The 22614-nt window shown below is 40.1% G+C and overlaps 2 protein-coding genes and 1 pseudogene across 2 annotated transcripts; 1 reads left to right on the plus strand and 2 right to left on the minus strand.

Annotated features, from left to right (window-relative positions):
• The first annotated feature begins 1494 nt into the window (after positions 1-1494).
• Positions 1495-8473, plus strand: LOC122001641 (vacuolar protein sorting-associated protein 24 homolog 1-like). The gene is made up of 6 exons (XM_042556501.1): positions 1495-1751; positions 1851-1927; positions 5914-6016; positions 6884-7005; positions 7915-8106; positions 8174-8473. The coding sequence occupies exons 1-6, from the start codon at positions 1640-1642 to the stop codon at positions 8249-8251; spliced, it is 684 nt and encodes a 227-aa protein (XP_042412435.1). The 5' UTR covers positions 1495-1639; the 3' UTR covers positions 8252-8473.
• A 547-nt stretch (positions 8474-9020) lies between these two features.
• Positions 9021-11469, minus strand: LOC122001642 (deSI-like protein At4g17486). The gene is made up of 4 exons (XM_042556502.1): positions 11069-11469; positions 10048-10335; positions 9901-9969; positions 9021-9384 (listed from the first exon to the last, which is right to left on the minus strand). The coding sequence occupies exons 1-4, from the start codon at positions 11229-11231 to the stop codon at positions 9254-9256; spliced, it is 651 nt and encodes a 216-aa protein (XP_042412436.1). The 5' UTR covers positions 11232-11469; the 3' UTR covers positions 9021-9253.
• Positions 11470-12256: 787 nt separating this feature from the next.
• On the minus strand, positions 12257-12778 carry LOC121999478 (annotated as a pseudogene).
• Positions 12779-22614: the final 9836 nt, after the last annotated feature.

Genomic DNA, 22614 nt, shown 5'->3' on the forward strand with positions numbered 1-22614 from the left:
ATTATATTTGAATCAGATAATGATTCTGTAACTCAATTAAAAAATTGATGGTAAAAGGTGAATACATTCGCCCTCAGCACCCCCGTCAATCCGTCCTAGGGTCAATACGGAGGAGGTAAATCTCGGGTGGCTACTAACTTTTGGAATAGTGACTAGCACATAAGAGAGACATTTACCTCGGCTTTACCGAGATTCGAATCTCAGACCTTATTGATGACAACACATCATGTACTAACCACTAGACCTATCCGAAGGACAACTAAAAAATTGAACTAACTAAACATCATCAATCAATAACGGATAAGAAAAGTTATATCGATTTCATTTATTCAATTTTAATATTAAGTTTGATCGTCTCAATTTATCCAAAAAAAATTTGATAAGTTAGAATTTTGATTTGTTAGGTTTGATTTTTAATCGCTCACATCCAACTTTTTACGTCGAATCATATCACAATTTATTATTTTTTATTTTGGATTCTCAGTTTGGGTAGGGCTATAAATGAATCTAAATATTTGTGAATAAATTTGGTGTTCGATTTGATAAGAGTTTGTTTATGTTCGTTTAATATATAAAAAATTAATTAAATAAACAAGGTTGAACAACTCGTTAAACTAAATAAACAAGCTTGAACACATATGTATTCAGCTGGTTAACGTTCGTGAACAATATTCACGAACCACATTCATTAATAAAACTCTTTTTAATATGCTAAATAAATAATAAAATAAAATAAATAAATAAGTTTAAATTATCAAGCTCAACAACTAATCAACCAACTAAAGTTTTCAAACAATCAAACAAGCTTGAATTGAGAGTTCGATAACATCTAACCAAATCAAATTTAACCAAGCTCAAGCCAAGCTTGAACCAAGTTGAAGCTAAGCTTGAATTGAGAGCTCGATGGCCCCAGGGCGTAGCGCAGACGGTGGATGCATGGTATCTCTGGCGTAATGACCAGGTGTCGATTCTCAGGAACTGACGACCTGAGATTTACCCCGCCATACGCCTATGACTTATGTACCTGCATGAACCTCCCTCCATATCCGTAGGGCCGACATTAGGGGGTGGCTAAGGTAGCAGATCTACCTTTTTGAATTGAGAGCTCGATAACATCTAAATAAGTCAAGCTTCAAATAAGCTCAAGCTCATCAAAAATAAACCAATTCAAGCTTGAACAATCATTCAAAAGCTTGACTCATTTTAAGCTCGGCTCGGGTCGACTCGATTACCTTATTAAATAAGCTTGAACACCCCAGCTCGACTCGACCCGACCCATTTACAACCCTAAGTTTGGGTTATGTTCAAAAAAAATATGGCACATAAATTTGAAAATTTGCAAATATTTTCTATTTTTAAAATTTTACAAAAAAAAAATCAAAAGGTAAATTTAAAGGCAAAAAAAAAAATTGGGGATAAAATAAGTTTATGAAAAAGGATTTAATGGTAAAATACATCTTTGGGGCAAATTGAATAATCTGTGGAGACCAAATTGGACGCAAACAGGAAGTGATTCGTGAATCGAACGCGTGGAGGAGCTTGGACGTGCTTCGATCTCACGCGATCATGTTCTGAGCCGTCTTCTTCAATCGGGTCTGGGCAAGATCGAGAAGGCGGAGGAGCGTCCGGCGGAGCAGAGATGGAGACGATGAAGAATCTGCTGCGGCCCAAGCCCAATCCCCAGGAGCAGCTCCGAGAATGGCAGCGCCGCCTCCGGCAGGAGTGCCGGAACATCGAGCGCCAGATCCGAGGTGCATACACCCCTCTCTCGTCGTCCCTACTCGAGATTTTGAAAAAAAGGAGGATTTTGTTTTTTGTTCTGTCGTTGATTTGGTTGATTTATGTTGCAGATGTCCAGAGGGAGGAGAAGAACGTGCAGAAAGCCATCAAAGAAGCCGCAAAAAGGAACGACATGACTTCGGCGAAGGTTAGATTAACTCTGATCTATCTATTCCTTTTGCTCTTGTGTGGTATTTTTTTCGGATCCTTTTGAAGACTTGTTTCCTAAATACATTGATATTGGGTGATCTGAATACATATGATTGATTAAGTGATTGCTCGATCTAATGATGCTGATCATGCTTTCAATTTTTTCTTGGGAAGCATGTACCACATCGTTCTTGTTGGTGGAAGAATCAGTATTGTTTTGATAGGAACCTAGGGCCATATCACGAGGAAAAATCAAAAGAGAAAAATGAAAAGGGGATAGGGTGATCACTTCGAGGGGATCAGCCTCCAATAATCAAATGAAATTGATTAACTAAAAGGGAAATTACTTGTCCTCCAAAATTACATAACGTCTCTTTAAATAGAGACCTAAACTATCTTTTCAAAAGAAAATGTCTAAAAGAAAAATAAAATTAAAATACATTTTCAAGAGAAAATGTCTTATTAAAACTTATCTAGAAAAAAAAAAAGAAAAAGTCGGAAACTTATTTTAGAAAAGGAAATAAAGTTAAAGGATTTATTTGAATAGATCCATTACAAGATCCTATCATTCCACCGCCCTTTAAAACAACCTTGTCCTCAAGGTTGTTTAGCAATAAACTCTGGAACATTTTCTTAAATGGTATCATATAATTCATAAGTACTGCGCCAATTCTAACTTCGGATGCATTGGGTTCAATGACAAATTTCTTATTAGGTAGTGCAAGAACTAGTGTTGTCATCATAGTCTCCTTTAAATTCTGGAATACCTTTTTTGCTTCAAGACACCATCTAAATGCATCTTTGAGACCCAGAAAATCACGTAATGCCTTGATACTCTTTGGGGTGGGTCACTCCATCATAACTAGCACCTTTGAGGGATCAGTTTTAGCTTACAATATGACCAAGGTATTCCACTTTAGTTGTCCCAAAACTGCACTTAGCTCTTTTCACAGAAAGAGAATGCTCACGCAAAAGAGTGAGTACTTTATAAAGGTGATGCAAATGATCTTTGAATGATGAACTATAAACAAGGTTGTCATTAAAGAAATTCAAAACAAACTTACGGAGGTAAGGCCTGAAGATATCATTCATCAAACTTTGGAATGTAGAAGGTGCATTAGTTAAATCGAAAGACATGACTAAAAATTTATAATGACCATCGTGTGTCTGAAAGGCTGTTTTTGGAATGTTTGGCTGATGGATTCTTATCTGATGGAAGCCTGAGCGAAGATTCAACTTTGAGAATAATGAGGAACCTCCTAATTCATCAAGTAATTCATCAATGATGGGGATGGGGTACTTGTCTTTCACTATAATTTTATTGAGTGCCCGGTAATCTACATACATTCGCCAATTTTCGTCTTTCTTTCATACAAGTAGTACTGGAGAAGAATATGGAATTACACTTGGGTGAACGATACCAACCTGAAGCATCTCTTGTATAATCTTCTCAATTTCCTCCTGTATGTAAGGGTAGCGATAAAGCCTAACATTTGCTTTAGGATCTGTTTTTGATGGAGAGTTGCATGAGAAAAATGGAGCAATCTTTTTTTAATAACTGCTCTGTCTGATAACTACTGATTGATGTGATAGTATCTTGTCTCTTGTCTCTGATACAAACTTCTTTTCCTTGATCTTAGAAGCGCATTGTTAGTTGAGAGAAATTTCATATTATGTCTCCTAATGTTCTCAACCATTGTGCTCCAAGTACAACATCACATCCATCTAGGGGAAGAAGAAAGAGATCTGTCATTAATTCATAATTTGGTAAGAAAATTTTAATACTATTGCACTTTCCTGGACTTGTAAGTGATCTTCCATCCGCCACCTTAACATCAAATGTAGATGCTTGCTCTATTTTTTGTTTAAGCTTGCTTGCCAAGGTTGAGTCTAGAAAATTGTTGGTGCTTCCTGAATCTATAAGTATCATTACTGTTTGTTTTTTAATGAATCCTTTTACCTTCATCGTTTGTGGAGTTTGTAGTCCTTCTAAGGCATGAACTGATATTGCCATAGAGTCATATTGTACTTCGTTGATATTATCTTGTGTTTCACCTTCATCGAAATCATCTTCTTCCTCAGAGTTCTCTATTGGTTCAATCATCAGTATCCTCTTTTGCTTGCGTTGATGACCATGGTGCCACTTTTCATCGCAATGCCAGCATAATCCTTTTGTCATTCTTTCCTTGATCTCTTATTTTGTCAATCTACGGGGTGTTGAACAATGCGATGTGTTTTCATGAATTATCTTATTATTTCTTCTTCCTTCCTCATTGATCTTCTCTTCTTGTAGTCATGTAAAAGATAAGGCAGCCTTCATGGTGCGGGGTTGATTCATTTTTACTTCTCGTCGTATATCAAGGCAAAGTCCTTCAATAAAAGTACCTAGTAATTGCTTTTCTGACCAATCACGAGTTCGATTAGAGAGTCATTCGAATCGTCCTTGGTACTCCAGTACGATTGTAGTCTGTCGAATTTTGGCCAATTCTCCATCAACATTCTCATAACCGGAGGGACCAAATTGATTGATGAGTTCTTTTTTGAATTCCTCCCATTTTGGAGGCCCATGGCATGCTTCAAGCCAGTCATACCATTGGATGGCATCGCCTTCGAGGTTTATAGATGCTAGTTCTACCTTTGCATTGTCCGATGTGCTGTGGAAGCGAAAATATTTTTCAGCCCTTGAAATCCATCCAATCGGATCGTTGTTCTCCCAATGAGGAAATTCCACCTTCATACGTGGAAGGTTGTGCTTTCGATCTTTATTTGAGTTTGCTCCTTGGTGATATTGTTGTTGTCGAGACTGCTGATTTATTCCCTTTTTGATTAGTATGCTTGAGCTGGAATCTGATTCTAAACGATCCTTCAATTCTTGCACTATTGTGACCAACGATGCCATAGTTTTTTCGAGTTTATCCATCCTTGTCTCGTGCTTAGCTTCAAATTTCAGAGCCCATTTGGCGTCAGGATAAGATCCTCTGGTCATCATGTCAGAGTGGATTTTCTTCTCTTGAAGTCGGGTTAAGACCATACGCTTGTTGAAGTTGCTGCGAGATACTATAGGGCAATGATGAAGTGAACGTGCTTTGATACCAAGTTGATAGGAACCCAGGGGCATATCACGTGGAAAAATCGAAAGAGAAAAATGAAAAGAGAATAGGGTGATCATTTCGAGGGGATCGACCTCCAATAATCAAATGAAATTGATTAACTAAAAGAGAAATTACTTGTCCTCCAAAATTACTTAACGCCTCTTTAAATAGAGACCTAAATTATCTTTTCAAAAGAAAATGCCTAAAAGGACAATAAAATAAAAATACATTTTCAAGAGAAAATGTCTTATTAAAACTTATCTAGAAAAAAAAAAGGAAAAAGTCTAAAACTTATTTTAGAAAAGGAAATAAAGTTAAAGGATTTATTTGAATAGATCCATTAAAGGATCCTATCATGTTTTCATTGACTGGGGCATAACAGGAAGGGACATAATGGTTGATAGCCTTGCATGTATTAGGTTACTGTCTGATGTTATGTGTGGAACCGGAGGTTAAACTTTTGTTCAATCTTGTTTCAGAAAGAAAGTGTAGACGGATGAGGAAAGAAAAAGTGATAGGCAGCAGAACCAGAGCAGACATTTTAACAATTTCTTTAGCTTCTGCTAGTATCCAGCTTCTAATTCTATGTAGCCTTGTGTATGAAGCTGCTATAGATACATGTTAAGTTAGCTATCTCTAGATTTGCTAGCTATTTGTTTCCCGATTAGTTTGGATGCCTGGTGTCTAGATCTTGAATTTATTCATATTTGAGTTCAGTATTCTTAGGGAAAAGGCTATATTGTCTCGTTTATGATTCATTTCCTTCTCATTCTTCTTATGATAAATTTAAACAAAATTAATTAATGTTTCAATTTCTTGACTTGATTATGCAGTTATTTTTTTTTGAAATCCAAATTATTTAAATGCTCATCAATGTTTTACCTGGATGCAGTCTCTTGCTAAGGAAATAGTAAGGTCAAGAAAAGCTGTCAATCGTCTCTATGAGAACAAGGCACAACTGAATTCTGTCTCTATGCATCTTGGTGAATTAGTTGGTATGGATTATCAAAAATAGTAACCTCTTGTTGCATCTGTAAATGAGCCTTCTAATCTGTATGTAGCCCACCTGTCGCTGCTTTATCTTATGTTGAAGCTGCAAAATAAAGTAGTTCTTACTTTCATGCTTGCTTTGACATTCCTCATTCAAGAAAATGATAAAGATCAATGATATTAATATTGAGTTATTAACTATGGTTGAGTGCAAAAGTACTGTTTTTTATGATGCTATATAGTGCTATGGGTTAGTTAGGAACATGATATGCAAAGACTTGTATTAATTTTATACTTCTATTAGCATAGACTTGAACTCATTCTATTCTTTTTCAATGAATTAGAAGTTAATTTTGCTACACTCCTTGGAGCATACGAATAGAAAGTTTGGACTTCGACATCATTTGGGCTAGTTTATGTCAGATTAAATTTACTACATGATCTTCTTCTCAACGTTTTCTTCCCTGTTAACTCTGACTTCTTTAGTTTGCCTCATAGCAATTTGACAGACATTTTCAGATACTGTGTTGGCTGAAACCTTGTGGTTTGGACCAGCCTTTTTTAGCTATCACTTTTTTTGAGGACGATTATTGAATTTGTTTTATCACCTAGACTGATGACACATCTTTTTACTATTTATGTGCCTTTATTACGACCCTCCAAGATTAGTACACCATCGCTGCCAGTGAAGTGCAACTTTCCCCTAGGAAAGTAGTCTATCAAATTTCTCTTTTAGAAATCTCCAAGGAGATTTGTTCAACATAATTATTCCAAAGATCTTATTTTCTTTAATTTTGTATCTTTATGGCCTGCTCATGGCTTCTCATTGCCTAGAAAAAAAAGATGTTTACTGCTGTTTTTTTCCCCTACAGCAACCGCTAGAACTGTGGGCCATCTATCCAAAAGTGCCGAGGTTATGAAGCTTGTCAATAATCTCATGAAAGCTCCTGAAGTTGCTGCTACAATGCAAGAGTTTAGTAAAGAAATGACAAAGGTATGCCATTTTTGATGATATAAGTGCCGATTTAGCAACCGACATAGGTTTTGTTTATTCTTCCTGAAATACTATCTTCATCAAAACGTAATGGCGAGCATGAGTAGCTATTAGTACACGAGCATTCTTTTTGTTTGTTTAAGTTAACTATCATTCTTTGTAATCTATTTTGTTATTACCTGCCTAAATGAGAGAACTTAACCATTCACTTAATAGCCCCAACTACCATGGACCCAAACTGCTTGTTTCACTTAAACAATTGCAATCTTCACACTTAAACTATATGTGAGGTCGTCAAGATTCAAAATATCGCTTATACTCTAGAGCCATTCCTAATCAACAAAATGTGAGATGCAATGGTGTGGCTCTAGCATCACAATTCTTTTCGAATAGTTCATCATAATACCAATTATTATTTATTGTGTCCTATCAAATTCTAGAAGTTGAACCTAAGTTAATAAATCATCAAAGTTTTTAAATCCCCTTCATTAGTCCACAGTTCGCAGTGAGCCTAAACTATGTTTTTTTCTTATTACCTGTGCTGAAGATAAGCTAATTTGTTCCTTTTTAACCATCTTCTGTTGTATATAAGTTGGGCATCACTTGTCGATGCTCCTTCCCTATTTTTTTAAATTGTGGATCTTTCGTATTGTTCTCATTGAGCTGTGGCGTGCATGCTATATACTCAAAATCTGATATTGCGTTCAGTTGCCATTTCTATGTTATACTCAAAATCTGATATTGCGTTCAGTTGCCATTTCTATGTTATACTCAAAATCTGATTTGCGTTTGGTTGCCATTTCTATGTTGTGGTAAACATGGCAGTGATAATAACTAATATATTTCGGATTCGAACAAGCTTGTTTTCTTCTTGAAATCATCCTGACCCTCCATCCTCATGGCATTCAGGCTGGAGTAATGGAAGAAATGGTAAACGATGCTGTTGATACAGCTTTAGATTCTGAAGACATTGAGGAAGAAATAGAGGAGGAAGTGGACAAAGTGCTCGCTGCAATAGCCGGTGAAACTGTGTCTGAGTTACCAAATGCTATTAGCAAGGAGAAGATAAAGCAGCCATCAGCCAGCGTCAAAGCTGAACAGGTACGCACCACTAAAATAGTTTCTTAATGACATTCGTGATATCTATTCCTTCTGTGTCTATTTACAGCAAGAAGCCATCGCCGAAGGCACAGATGACGAAGACTTGGACGAGATAAGGCAACGGCTCGCCAGGGTGAGATCATAAGTTGGACCCATTGATCAGGCACAAAGATACTAAGTAATTGTAGCAATACATGTTTTCACGAATCTGACTCTAAATGTGTATTTACTTTGGGTGAGAAGATGGCTTTTATTCTTCAAGCAGTCTTCAACAAAGTAAATTCTTGATGGTCATGTATCTAACGTTGTCCTGAAATTGTGATTGCTTATATCTTGGAAGAATTTAATTCCTAGCATATTAAAGAAATCTGGTGAAGGTGAGTGTTTCTTCTGATTATTTTGGTAGTGAAACTTTGATCCAATTCGACAAACTCTGCAGCACAATTAGTCATAAATTTCTGAATCATTCTCCTCAATCATGCTCTTAAAGAATAATCTGAATCTATTATAGTCATACTTTGTATTATAAAAGACTGTTTTTGCTATTCTAATATGTGATTATAAGATCACACAGTAATAATTTTTGGGAGGTCATAGGATTTGTTTGAGAAATTGAAATGAACTTGAGCTAAAATTAGAAAAGTCGAAAGCTTAAAAGAGTAAAAGTGTAATGAAGAAAGGGGAAAAATTATTTTTTTAAAATATATTTAAATCTATTATCTTGATAGATAAAATTATACTTCACCCCAAATAAAGGATTGTATGTTTTTTGGGGTAAAGATACTTAGTTATCACCTGAATTTGTTAGAGAAAATGAGAAATTAAATTGAGATGATACGAATACAAATGTAAAAGAAAGAACAATAAAAAAAATGAAATAATTGATTTGAATCTTTATAAAATCAGTTTAATTCACACAAAAACACATCTTGATTGACATGGATAAATCTTGCATTTTACTTTCATATTCCATGTTGATACTGAGAAGACAACACGCTACCAATTACACAATATAGTTGGCATCCTAACCGATTGCTTGGGAGCGTATTTTACAGGGCAAATTGGTGGTTAAATCATAATCAGAGAGGAATACAAATAGGTGAACCAAAATAAAATGAAAAGAAAAAGAAAAACGAAAAAAGAAAAATCACTTCACATCTCTAGCATTCTTGGATGACTTATCATTTGGATTCACAATTTCGCCACTTGGTTTACTGAGAAGGTGATGATTTGAATCTTCTTCATCGGTCGAATCTCTGGACACAGAACCATGTGATTCTGACCCACCATCAGGAAAATATTTGGTTAAGGAAATTTCATAATTAGGTGAAATACTTGATCACGGAATAAGGAAGCTAAAAGCAAGTTATGGCTGTTAATGTAGTTAGAATATTAACTACATTAACAGCCAAGAAAACATCCTAAACTTAATCTCAGCTTTGATAGTTCAAAATACCATGCCAAGAAAATAGACCACCTTTGTAAATAATCAGACACTTAAAATATTGCAGTAAAAGAAGACAAAATGAAGACAGGATTCAAGACAATGTAGACAAGAGTGAAGGACATAGTCACCGAAGTTGGTAGAAATTCATTCAACTTAATATTCAACAATCAACATGAATGCCCCTAGGTTTTTGACTGTACGGTTGATAACTGAATGATGGCATTCAGAGAGTACATGACTTAGATTATCATTGTTATTTGTCCATATTATGACACTATTGGAGCTTCTAGCAACTGAATTTGCAAGCACACAAAAAACAAGTTGTGTAAATCTATCGACAAACTCACCAGGATAAACAGATTGAGAAGGTCCAACAGTTGTAATGTCTTCTGGGAGAATACAATTGCAGTATGATCCTGAAACATCACAATCTCCAAATGAGTTGATGCTACAAATTTTTGGAACCAAAAAAACATTTTCCAAAACATACTAACCCAGTCTGGCAAGTCTATTCACCCATCCAGGGATAGGCTTCCCAGCCAGACGCATACATACTTCATCAGTGAAATGATTGCAGTTTTTGATGATCAAATGATAGGTGTCACCATGATATTTTCCAGCAAGATCTTCAATTAACATGCGGACTTCCGCACGAGACATAGTTGTAGTGCCTAGCCACACAGAACGTCTGAACATAAACCCAGGACAGTTTTTCGGTTCCACCTCAAATACTCCACTAGTTGGATACTCATGTGCTCCAAAACCATACTCCATCCCATGAACTACAAGCAAACACACATTCGGTATCTGTCACAAGGTATAGAAAGGAAAAGCAATCGGAAGAGAGTCTTGATCCAACAAAACACTATATGGAAATATAGGAAACTAAAATTGTAATGTGGATTGCAAATGTTGAACAAAGAAAGCTAAAGCTATCGCCCTCTGATTATTAATGATAAATTTAGACATACACAATTATATCTAGTTAAAATACTGGTACGTGGTTCAAACTAGTAGAAACTTTCTCTAGAACACATATATACCTTGCATCATCTAACTTCCTATGAATTTACAACAGAAATCAACTTCTTGTCAACAAAGCATTGTATCATTTGCAGAGGAGTCAGGCAGATTTCGCCAATGGAGGATATTAAATAAGAACTTGACCAGTTTATCCTGACTCAATAAGGTTTATGTTTCACTGTCTTAGGCTTTTCAAATAGCAAACAGCAGTAACTATAGAACACAATTCATCAGTAATCTTTACTTTTAAAAAATTCTCAATAGAAAACTGCTTTTCCATCAATTTTGGTATAAAGTTGCCTGAATTCATCAATCAGCCTCCAACAAAGAGAAATCATATCTATAGGAGAAAAACAAAACAAAAACCAGTGAACGAAGCAAACATGCATCATCCTATCAGAAATTCAAAAGAAGCTAAAGGGGAAAAAGATTTCAGCTTCCCAGAAAAACAAACAAATTTAAGCAAAAAACATTGGGCATCTGATAAAGCACCTTCGATCCCAGAATGGAAGACACCGATCCCAAACCAGTAGAGGTAGTTGTTCGCCGGCGTCAAATCATAAACATTCAAGTAGAGGTGCGTGCTGCCGCCCTCCTCACCACCCTCATTCTTCAACGCCTTCTCAGAGACAGATCTCGGAAAAACCGATCGCATGTTCACCCAATTCCACAGGGAAAAAAAACAGAGACCAAAACCAGCCCTAGAGTCCCCGATTCCGCATCCAGTCGCCGGCTCCGACGCCTAAATCAGAAGCCGAGGGATGAAGGATCCGACGAAGGATCGGCGACGAGATGGAATCGAGGCAAGCGACGGTGGCTATATTTATCGTTTTCTCTGGTTGCGGAGAGACGAGCCACCGTGGTCAAGCAGAGGGGGGAAAGAAGTAAACAGAGAGCCAAATCCTTCTTTTGCCACAATTATAAAAAAGAATCCCAGATTTTAAAAAATATCAAATGACAACCTATTCTAATTTTTAATCTTAAAAATATTTTAATAAAAAATAAAATAAGATAATTTCTTTATATTTTCTTACACTAATTTTAGCATTTTCTAAAAATGAAACATTTTAAATAACTTTTTAATATAAAGCATCCTTGTCAGGGCTCCTACTTTTTAAATTTTGGAACTTTGCTATATTTTCTAAATTCATTTATTATTATTATTATTATTTTCATCACCTTGTGGAAGTTAGCAATGGAACTTTGCTTTCTCCGACGCGGTGGCGAGGGAATCAGGGATGAAATCAGCGGCAGCGCTTTCTCCCTCTCCTTTGCGGCCATTCATTGCAGATCAATGGAGAAGCTGGCCGATCGACGAAAGTGATCATTTATAAGAGCATCTGCACGCCTTTTTTTTATTACTGTAGAGGCATTAACGCCGACGTGACACCTTCTTTGGATACTGTAGTATTAACGCGTTCAAACCTATGACCGCGTTAATGCTGCAGATGGCAAAAAAAATATAAAAAAAAATAAAAAACAAACATTAACGCTTCACGCGTTAAAAGCACTGCAAATGCTCTAAGATAATTTCTTCACCTTTTTTTTTGTCCAGATCTAGTGATCGGAGTAAATTAACCATCATGTAATCCCGGTCAAAATCAACAAGAATTGACTGTGGCTGATAGTTATTGGTGAATAGATCAATCTGAGTTCTACGACAGTTAATAGAGATGAGATTTACTTGTAGGTGGTCATGCCAACTTCACGCCCGCCGTAGACCGGCAAGTCAGAGTCGCTGGCCACTTTGCAAAGGAGACATAGTAGAACTCAGAGAGGATGGCGGTGAAGAGAACGAAGGCGGCACCGGCGGCGAAGATGCCCTTTCGCAGCGTTTCGCAGGAGGAGTTGCCGTTGAAGAACATGTTCCGGTGGCGGGTGTGGTGCGCGTTCCAAACCGATCCGGCGAGCAAGCACGCATCCGAGATCAGTAATGTCAGCCTGCGGCCGAAAATCCGCATGGAAAAAAACTGAGTTCGTGGGCTCTTCGGAGGCGGTGGAAAGAGGAGATCTATGGATTGACTGCGTACCAGGAGAAGAGAAAGAGGAGGGCGCAGGCGCAGAGCCGCCCGGGTTGAGCCTGCGGCCGAAGCATAAGCACTTGCTGACGACCATGAGGATGACTTCGCTGAGGAGGAGGAAGAGAAGGGAGCCGTCGCCGATGTTAGAGTCGTAGACGCAATAGGTGTATTTGGAGACCATATTCTCTCATCCATAAAAAATGGACCAAGGGCCACTTACAATTGTGATCTAATTGTGGTTAGATCGTGATTGTGATCTGGTCGTAATTAGTTGTGATCCTTCCCTGAGTTCACCATCCCCCCACGTTATAATTTAGGTCAGGGGCGGGTGGCCAAAGGTCTCCCGGAGGTCTGCCGGAGGCCGCTGACGATAGGCAAGCGGCTAGGCTGCCCCGCGCGGAGTCGGGGGGGAGGCCTTTGGCCGGCCATCGGCCACCTATCCCGACCCAAACTATAAACTGGTGGGACAGTAAAGCCAGGGAGAGATTGTAATCAATTACGACCGAATCACGTCCACAATCTGATCATAATTACAAGTGGTCTATCCCCTGATTCACTTTTTAATGGACCAGGGGATCTGACCTCATGTATCTGACTTCCAGAGTCAGGTGTTAAGTGTTGACATAGATAATGGGGAATTTTTAATTAAATTAAATTATACAAAATCAATTTCTACTTATTTATCTAGATGATCTGAGTAAATAATCTTAGGCTACCAAGTGTTGCCGAGTTCTGATGAGTCCTCCTAAGTGGATGTTGGCTAGAAGACGAGTATGTTGGGGATCGATCGGCCGGCTTGAAGGGGGGTTGGATAGACGGCACCCCCAAATACTCGCTTCTTTCTACAACGTTAGTGCGCAAGCGGAAATGCAAACAAAGCAAGTAGAAAACTAAATATTAAAGGAAAGAATGCAAACCAAGCTACACGATCATTTACGTGGTTCGAAGATAAAGCTCCTACTCCACGGCGTGTCCGTAAGGTGGACGATCCCTATCCGTCGGTGGATTACTCCCCGGAAGATCTCCGGCTAGCTCAAACCTCCTTGTGGGTGGAGAAACCTCACCACAAACTCACCAAGACCTCTTGGACACAAGGGAAACTCTTGAGCACTTGTAGACTACTAATTAGACCTTAACCAAGTCTAATTTCGTCAACCTCAACCAAGCTCCCAAGGCTTGGTTATATAGGCCACGGGTTGGAAAACCCCGCCTACTAGTCGACTGCTAAAACATGTAGTCGACTGCCCTAAGTGGAAATTCGACCGTTACATCCCAACGGCTCGATTTCACACTAACCGAGCGAACAGAGACATTCTGTTCGCTGCCAGTCGACTGCCCCAGTCGACTGCACCAGTCGACTGCTAAAGCATGCAGTCGACTGATACAGTACTACTACAGTAGCGCTACAGTGCTGCTACAGTAAAACCTTAAAACTAGGATTTTACTCCGAGTACAATCTCTTATGCACTCGTACCCTCACCCTTATGACTCACTTGATGTTTCTTTGCAGCCTTGACATCTTGCCTTCAAGCTTACTTCCTTTGGCTCTCGTCTCTCGGATGCATTCAAGCCCTCGGCTCGTCTCCAATGCCATCCTTCGCGTATGCCTCGAAATCGCTTCCCTCGGCCCTTGTCCTCGCTGCCTTGTCCACGGTCCCTCGGATACTCCATCCTTCACCGGACCCGAAGCCATCAACCTGAGTCACATGTGTATTCTGCAGTCCTGCACAACTCAAATACACATATCAAATACAAGGGTAAACCTAACTTAAACCCTTTGCCCAAATACCAAAACACATGGCCCCGCGGACCATTGGGATTGCTCCAACAATCTCCCCCTTTTTGGTGTTTGGCAATACGTTTAAGTTAGGGAAAACATATAGCAAATAAACATGCTAAAACAAATGGACCTACGTTGCCAGGGCTACACATTTGGACTTATACCGCCGAATGGACTTACGTTGCCAAGGCTACACACTTGGCAACCGCCGTAACAATGCATCATGCATTGGAACCTATCCTAAGGCTCCCCCTACACCTATGCTCCCCATTGAGCTAGGATTTTACCACAGGCTTTTTAAGGACCTATTCCAAGGCTCCCCCTTTACCTAAGCTCCCAATTGAGCTAGGATTTTACCACAGGGCTTTTTAAGAACCTACAAGGCTCCCCCTACGCAAAGGCATTAAGGTTTTCCCAACTTAACCTTACTTCTCCCCCTTTGCCTAACATCCAAAAAGTCCTCTAACAATATCCCAATTGTTGAAAACTTGTCATTCCAATTGACCCTAAACTCATGTGTTTATCCCCCATGGATTTCATACACTTGTATGAGTTGACTTGGTCAAAATTCAGTGCTGAAGACAATTTCAGACTGGTATCAGTCGACTGCAAGAAGTACCAGTCGACTGGTCACCACTAGCTGAGCGAACAGAATATTTCTGTTTCCAGTCAGTCGACTGCATGTTTTAGCAGTCGACTGGTGCAATCGACTGCTAAAACTAGCAGTCGACTGGCACAGTTTTTCAGCCTTTTTCAGCATTTCCGACCCAATTTCAGAAATGCATCAATAATTCCACAGATCTTCAAAAATCCCTAAATTTTGTGGAGAGGTATGTTTTACCCATGTCTACTTGGGAAAAATATATTCAAAAATGTATCTATCACCAATCCCAAGATTGACACAAAACTCAAAACTAGCTAAATGGTTCAATTTAACCTTGACCTAAAGTCCTAGTTTTGGCTTCCTCTTGATGTATTTGCCCATGTCAACCTACAATACATCCCTAGCATTGATTTATATGACATCTATACATCCAAAACTAATTATCATGCTATATGACCCCAATGTCATATTTCTTGCATGAAACACAATCCAATTATGTCAAATCCCTAGGTTTGAGACTCAAGTCCATCTCCAAACCACTTGACACAATCCATGACCCAACCTAAACTCCCAAGTAAAACCCACCTGAGATCCATTGGCCATGGGTCCCAAATTGTCTCTTAGAGCTCCCCCTAGAGCTCTTAGCCTTAGCCACCTCCCTAAGTGACTCATCCACAATGGCTAGGCCACATCGGTCCACCCCCAGTGACACTTGGCCTACAAACCTAACTTTCTTAACATTGGACACTTTGTCCTTGGTTAATTTATCTTTACCTTTAAATGACTTTCCCTTACCATTTATTGGTTTCTCCTTGTCATAGTCATATGTCACCCTAGCATAAGACTTTCCCTTAGCATTGGAGCCACTAGATCGGTATCCCAAACCCGATCTATCATTGTTGGGTCTTTGGCTACCCAACACCATACCTAAACCCTTAGATCCAACATTGAATCTTTCTAGGGTTTTCTCCAATTTATCAAGCTTTGCCTTCAAAGTTTGATTTTCCCTCTCTAAGTTCCTAAACCTAGAGTCAACATGCCCACCATGGACATTCCTAGACCTACCCTTTCTAGGCATGTGTCTCCCCTTCTTGGGATTAATGCCTTGGGTCTCCTTAGGTCTACTATTTCTTTGTTTATCATGCATTGGTCTTCTAGGGTTTTTATCTACAATTACCCTACTCCTATCATGATATTTAAATCCAAAATTTTGCATGGGCATACAATGATAATCATAATCATTTCTCCTAGCATGCATGGGAACATGAAAATTTGAATTGCATTTCAAATTAGGGTATACCTCTCTTACCCTTGAAGCTCCCCCTTGATTTGAGCTCTTCTTCTTCTTCTCCCATTTCTTTATATGCGCAAGCTTCTTGATTTCCCTCTTCTTGGGGCATTTTGTGTGGTAGTGGCCCTTCTCCCCACACGTGAAGCATGTAATGCACATTCTCCTCCTTTGGGCTTCTTCATTCCTACAACCCATGTTAGTATTCAAAATAACTTGATTGGGTTTAGGAGTTACCTTTTTCTTACCCAATGGACACCTACTCTTGTAGTGTCCCTTCTCATTGCAACCGAAGCAAATGATATGGTCCTTTGACTTTGCTTCGATGGAGGTGCTCACTAGGTTGACCTCCAAGATCTCTTCTTCCTCCGTCTTGGATTCTTCTTCAACCCTTGAGGATGTTGACGATGCTTCTTCATCCTCCTTCTCCTCCTTGGAAGTTGAGCATGACTTAACTTCCATTTGCTCCTCTTCAACTTGAGCAACTAGACCCATCTCAATGGGTTCTTCGTCCTCTTGTGTAGGTTTAGGTTCTTCTTGTAGAACCATCTTCACCTTGCTCCACAACTTGTGGGTGTTCTTATACTTACCTACACCATTTATCATATGATTAGGCAAAATATCAATCAATATAGATATTACCTTTGAATTTGCCTCCGATCGTGTGGTTTGCTCTTCCGTCCAATGTCGTGGTCGGAGCCTTTTTCCCTTCTTGTCTCTTGGGACTTCGAACGGGTACTTGATCACCATCATTGTATCCCAATCCGTGTCGAAGAAGACTTCCATTTTCATCATCCAAAATATGATGTCCCCAAGGCTTCCTCCTTCAAACTTTGGCGATTCTATCAAGCCGGTCATCTTGTGCTTCCTTGGCGGTTAGTCCAACGGAGAGCGTCCTCGCTCTGATACCACTTGTTGGGGATCGATCGGCCGGCTTGAAGGGGGGTTGGATAGACTGCACCCTCAAATACTCGCTTCTTTCTACGACGTTAGTGCGCAAGCGGAAATGCAAACAAAGCAAGTAGAAAACTAAATACTAAAGGAAAGAATGCAAACCAAGCTACATGATCATTTACGTGGTTCGGAGATAAAGCTCCTACTCCACGGCATGTCCGTAAGGTGGACGATCCCTATCCGTCGGTGTATTACTCCCCAGAAGATCTCCGGCTAGCTCAAATCTCCTTGTGGGTGGAGAAACCTCACCACAAACTCACCAAGACCTCTTGGACACAAGGGAAACTCTTGAGCACTTGTAGACTACTAATTAGACCTTAACCAAGTCTAATTTCGTCAACCTCAACCAAGCTCCCAAGGCTTGGTTATATAGGCCACGGGTTGAAAAACCTCGCCTACCAGTCTACTGCTAAAACATGCAGTCGACTGCCCTAAGTGGAAATTCGACCGTTACATCCCAATGGCTCGATTTCACACTAACCGAGCGAACAGAGACATTCTGTTCACTGCCAGTCGACTGCCCCAATCGACTGCACCAGTCGACTGCTAAAATATGCAGTCGACTGATACAGTACTGCTACAGTAGTGCTACAGTACTGCTATGGTAGCGCTACAGTACTGCTACAGTAAAACCCTAAAACTAGGATTTTACTTCGAGTACAATCTCTCATGCACTCGTACCCTCACCCTTATGACTCACTTGATGCTTCTTTGCAGCCTTGACATCTTGCCTTTAAGTTTACTTCCTTTGGCTCTCGTCCCTCGGATGCATTCAAGCCCTCGGCTCGTCCCCAATGCCATCTTTCACGTATGCCTCGAAATCGCTTCCCTCGGCCCTTGTGCTCGCTGCCTTGTCCACGGTCCCTCGGATACTCCATCCTTCACCGGACCCGAAGCTATCAACCTGAGTCACATGTGTATCCTGCAGTCCTACACAACTCAAATACACATATCAAATATAAGGGTAAACCTAACTTAAACCCTTTGCCCAAACACTAAAACACATGGCCCCGCGGACCATTGGGATTGCTCCAACAGAGTACTCCCGAGTGAATGCCGAGCGGAATCCGAATGTTCCCTAGTGGACGTTGAATGGGAAAGAAGAGTCCAGATCACTGACACTATAAAAAAAGTAGCTAATATCGATGGAATTAGTGACGATAATTAAAATTCTGTCGCTAGGTAGCGATGGAAATGTTAATGGTTGTCGAAATTAGCAATAGACTAAAACGGTTCGTAGCTACTTTTGTGCATTTAGTCGTTGGGGGTGCTAACCCCCAATTTTTGGCGTCGATTTAGCGACGGATGGACATCTGTCACTATTAGTGACGTATTATTTTAGAATCCGTCGTTGATAGCGACAGAATATACATTACTCAGTCATTGATAGCGATGGATAATTAAATAATCTGTCGTTTAAATATCCATGCTCGGCTGCGACCGACAGAGCAGGGTCGCTGCCGACACTAATCTAGTGCAACCGACACTGCTTGGTCGTTGCCGGCACTGCTCGGCCTCATCCGACACTCATCGAGGATTGTTGACACTACTTATGTCACGTCCCGGGGAAGTCCCTATCCGAAGAAATTTCGGCAGCACCTCCCCTGTACGGGTGACAATCTGAAACATTCTACAGACACAATATACATCAGCCACATGCGGCTGGAATATACATGCATCACACAGTTATATATACAGCCTACTCGGCTGATACCACAAAAATACAACCACGCAGTTATATATAAATCTAATAGCCCACTCGACTGTACCAAAATCAAACACAGCGGAAATCCAATAGACAACACATACAACTATAAACAAAGACTGCTAGCCGGCTAGGCTTACACCACACACCAAAACAACACTCCAAGAACAAAGCCGGAATACAAAGCTAAATACACAAATTCATATATATCAAAATACAAATAAACAAAAACGGAGACAGATCTTCTGATGTGATGTGGGGACCGGCAGGTAGGATACTCCAAGCGACTCCATAAACAACCTGGTACCTGAAAAAGATAGTGTCAACGGGGGTGAGTTCAACAACTCAGCGGGTAACAACTGATATGCATAATAAAGAAAATAACAACCAGCACTAATCATGGGTACAGTCTCTTGATACAAGAAGGGAAAATGCAATTGAAATAAACAAGAGAAAACTGTACTAACCAGGACCAGGATATAAGTACAACAGGGTCGTCAGACCAAGAGTGTCATAAATCATGTATGCATGTCAATCATATGCATCTATATAAATGCAGCAAGTAAATGCAGCAAACACAAGCAATACATGTATCATGCATATGATGCAAATGTCATGGTCACCCCTAACGCCAGTCAGTCATCTCACACACAATGGTGAGCCCAAGTGGGTAAGGCTGTGACAACCATGCACTCTGCCATCACTACTCCTGATGAGTGACCGAGTGGACGAGATGCTGTCGGAGTACACCTATCCTCCTACCCCAAATAATAAATGGGGGAGCTCAATGCTCTCATCTCTCGGTACACGATGACGGGGAGGAATCTCTGCCGGCTACCACGCTGTGTCACACTACCCATGAGCGGACCAACGGAGCCAAACGAGTCCAACCGCCTGCCGGCTACCACGCTGCTACATTAAACCAGCGGAGCCAAACAAAGCAGAACCGTCTGCCGGCTACCATGCTGAGTCACCAGACCAACGGAGCCAAACAACAGAACTGCCACACACCTGTCTGATATACCACTAACCCATGAGTGGTGGTGTGTACAAATACATATAACTAGCGATGTGCTCGACAATAATGGAACAGACTATCGCGCAGCATGCAATCATGCGAGATGATGCATGATACTAAACATGGCAATATCCTGAACAGCATAGCAATATCCATATATAAATATAAAATGTGTACCATAGGACAATGAATCAAATCAAAGATACACAGATCAGATAAGGTATCAAAAACCCTAGGTCCTGAACATAATATATAGCATGATTGTGTCACTACCCCTATAAGTATGTATAATCAGATAAGTACTAACATAATGTGCATAACAAATAAACAAACAAACATGTAATTGATCAGGTAGTGATCAACCGAAACAAATAAGAAACACAATCATTGCTATTTGTTAAAAAATATTACTATGCATATCAAATGACATAAAGTCAAAGTACCCACCTCCAAAAGAAAAGTCCAATATGGTCCAAATCTGACGTCGAGATACTCGTCTCACATTAGAGTCCTATAATACATGATATACAGATTTAACTGATTACATATAAACAAATTAGCTAAATCAAATCCTCGAGAAACTAACCTAAATCCAAACCCAGTTATAAACCCTAATTGGATCATCTAACTCCTCAATCAAACCCCCATATCTGATAATCATTCCTATGATCTGAATCATAATCATTAAATCATATAACCATCATGAATCACCTACCAACGCAATACAATAAGATATGTTTTCATTCTATCAAAAGAAATCATATACTAACTCCTTACACATCCCCCTTCTCCTCATCAAATTAGAACAATTTAACTACGAAAATATCATCACTCTGCATCAACCCAAAAACTGAATAAAACTCATCTCAATCTCTACACGTGGTCCTTAATGAATTTCTGCTGGAAAGGGTAGCCGATACCAGATGGAGCTGCTGTCACCCAACTCAAATTTCCCAACCTAGCGCTGTACCTAGACCCATGCTTAGATAAATCAAGCTTTAGTCAATTCTATAAACCAATTCAAGTTTAATTCGACAACCTTACCATAGATCTGTGTCAGCAGTACAAGGATCAACGGTGGACCTAGATCGGTTGCATATGGCGGGTGAAGCAGTAGGTAATGTTGATCAAAGCTAGGGCACGGATGAAGAAATCTAGGGCTTGTAGGTGGCTCGGTAGAACCTGGTGTTCAACAATCGGCACGGTGAGGACCTCCCCCCTTTCCAGCGACGGCTGGACTCAGCAGAGTCGGGGTGGCACCGTGCGATGAAGAGGAGAAAACGACCGTGCAGATGGCTAGGGCTCAGAGAAATAAAGCGGTGGCCGGCGCTAGGGCTGAAGGAAAGGCTGGCGATGCTCTGCTAGAAGAGAGGAAGAGATGGGGACACAGGGGCTTGGCCGACGTCGCGAGAGGTGAGGAAGGAAGGAGGGTTCGGTCGGCGGTGGCTCTCACAATGTCGGCTCGATGCCTAGTCGCCCCCTCTCTATTCCCTAGCGTCGTCAGGTGGAGGAGCCGAAGTGGTGATTGGCGTCGAGAGGAAAGGAAGGCGAGGAGGGGGATCGGAAGAGAGGGGATCACAAAAGAAAAAGGAGAAGAGGAGACGGCGGTTTCGGCGCAGAGGAGGTTAGGGCACGCGACACTGTTTGGTTGAAAGGAAAAGAAAAGAAAAAGGAAAAATCCAACTTTTTCTCATTAAAATGGGATAGCCTAAACAGGCTTTCCCGGGACCCCATTTTTATCCCTGTAATATCATCCATACGAGCTCAGAAAAATTCTGGAAAAATTTCCAGAAATTTCAGAAAATTCCCTTTATTATTATCGGCCCTTTTTCGGTATTTTACAGCTTAACCTCATTTGGTACTAATCGAGCGAGGTCGACATTGCTCGGGCGCCATCGACACTGCTCTGCTGCGACCGACACTACTCGACCGCGGACGACACTACTCATCCTTGACGACACTGATCGGTCGTGACCGACACTGATCGATCGCTGTCGACACTGATCGAACGTGCCTGGCACTGCTTTGCTGCGACTGACACTGATCGGTCTCGGCTGGCACTGATCGGGTGTGTATGGCGCTGCTCGGTCATGGCCAAGCAATGTCGGGTGCACCCGACATTGCTTGGCCATAACCAACATTGATTGGGTGTGGCCGACATTTATCGGCCCCTGCCGATACTGCCTCTTATGATTCATTTGTTAGTTGATTTATCAGATTTATACTATTAATAATATTTGTCCATATTGATATTACTTACATAGTTCGAAAATATAATTATGCTTAGTTTGACATGATTAACCATATTAGAAATTTTATTCATATTAGAATACAATGTATATGAATAAGACTTGGATGTATAATAGGTTAGACAATGCATTCATTAGTTAAGAATTTTTGATGGGGTTGAAGAGTTTGTGAACTTCGCTAAGTCTCATCCAGAATGTTTGAATGATATCGAGTTAAAGTGTCCACATAATTGGTGGCAGATGTAGAAATATAGCTTTCCGTGATGAGGATACAGTGAAAATCCATATATATAGGTATGAGTTTGTTCCAAATTATTACAATTGGTATTGTCATGAAGAGTCATTTGTATTTGAATAAATTGGACTTTCCGTTGCTTCATCATCCTTCCCGATTGCTCTAGAGGAATCATCAAAGCATG

Source organism: Zingiber officinale, chromosome 7A (genome assembly GCF_018446385.1).
Source record: "Zingiber officinale cultivar Zhangliang chromosome 7A, Zo_v1.1, whole genome shotgun sequence".
Classification (NCBI taxonomy): domain Eukaryota; kingdom Viridiplantae; phylum Streptophyta; class Magnoliopsida; order Zingiberales; family Zingiberaceae; genus Zingiber; species Zingiber officinale.

Bases quoted from the DNA above. Each gene is read 5' to 3' on its own strand.
- LOC122001641 (XM_042556501.1), top strand. From the start codon at position 1,640: ATGGAGACGATGAAGAATCTGCTGCGGCCCAAGCCCAATCCCCAGGAG. The intron at 6,017-6,883 runs GTATGGATTATC...TTTCCCCTACAG, and splicing joins GCATCTTGGTGAATTAGTTG to CAACCGCTAGAACTGTGGGC. The intron at 7,006-7,914 runs GTATGCCATTTT...CATGGCATTCAG, and splicing joins TTAGTAAAGAAATGACAAAG to GCTGGAGTAATGGAAGAAAT.
- LOC122001642 (XM_042556502.1), bottom strand. From the start codon at position 11,231: ATGCGATCGGTTTTTCCGAGATCTGTCTCTGAGAAGGCGTTGAAGAAT. The intron at 10,336-11,068 runs GTGCTTTATCAG...GTTTGCTTGTAG, and splicing joins CTTCCATTCTGGGATCGAAG to TTCATGGGATGGAGTATGGT. The intron at 9,970-10,047 runs GTTAGTATGTTT...GTGATGTTTCAG, and splicing joins GAATAGACTTGCCAGACTGG to GATCATACTGCAATTGTATT.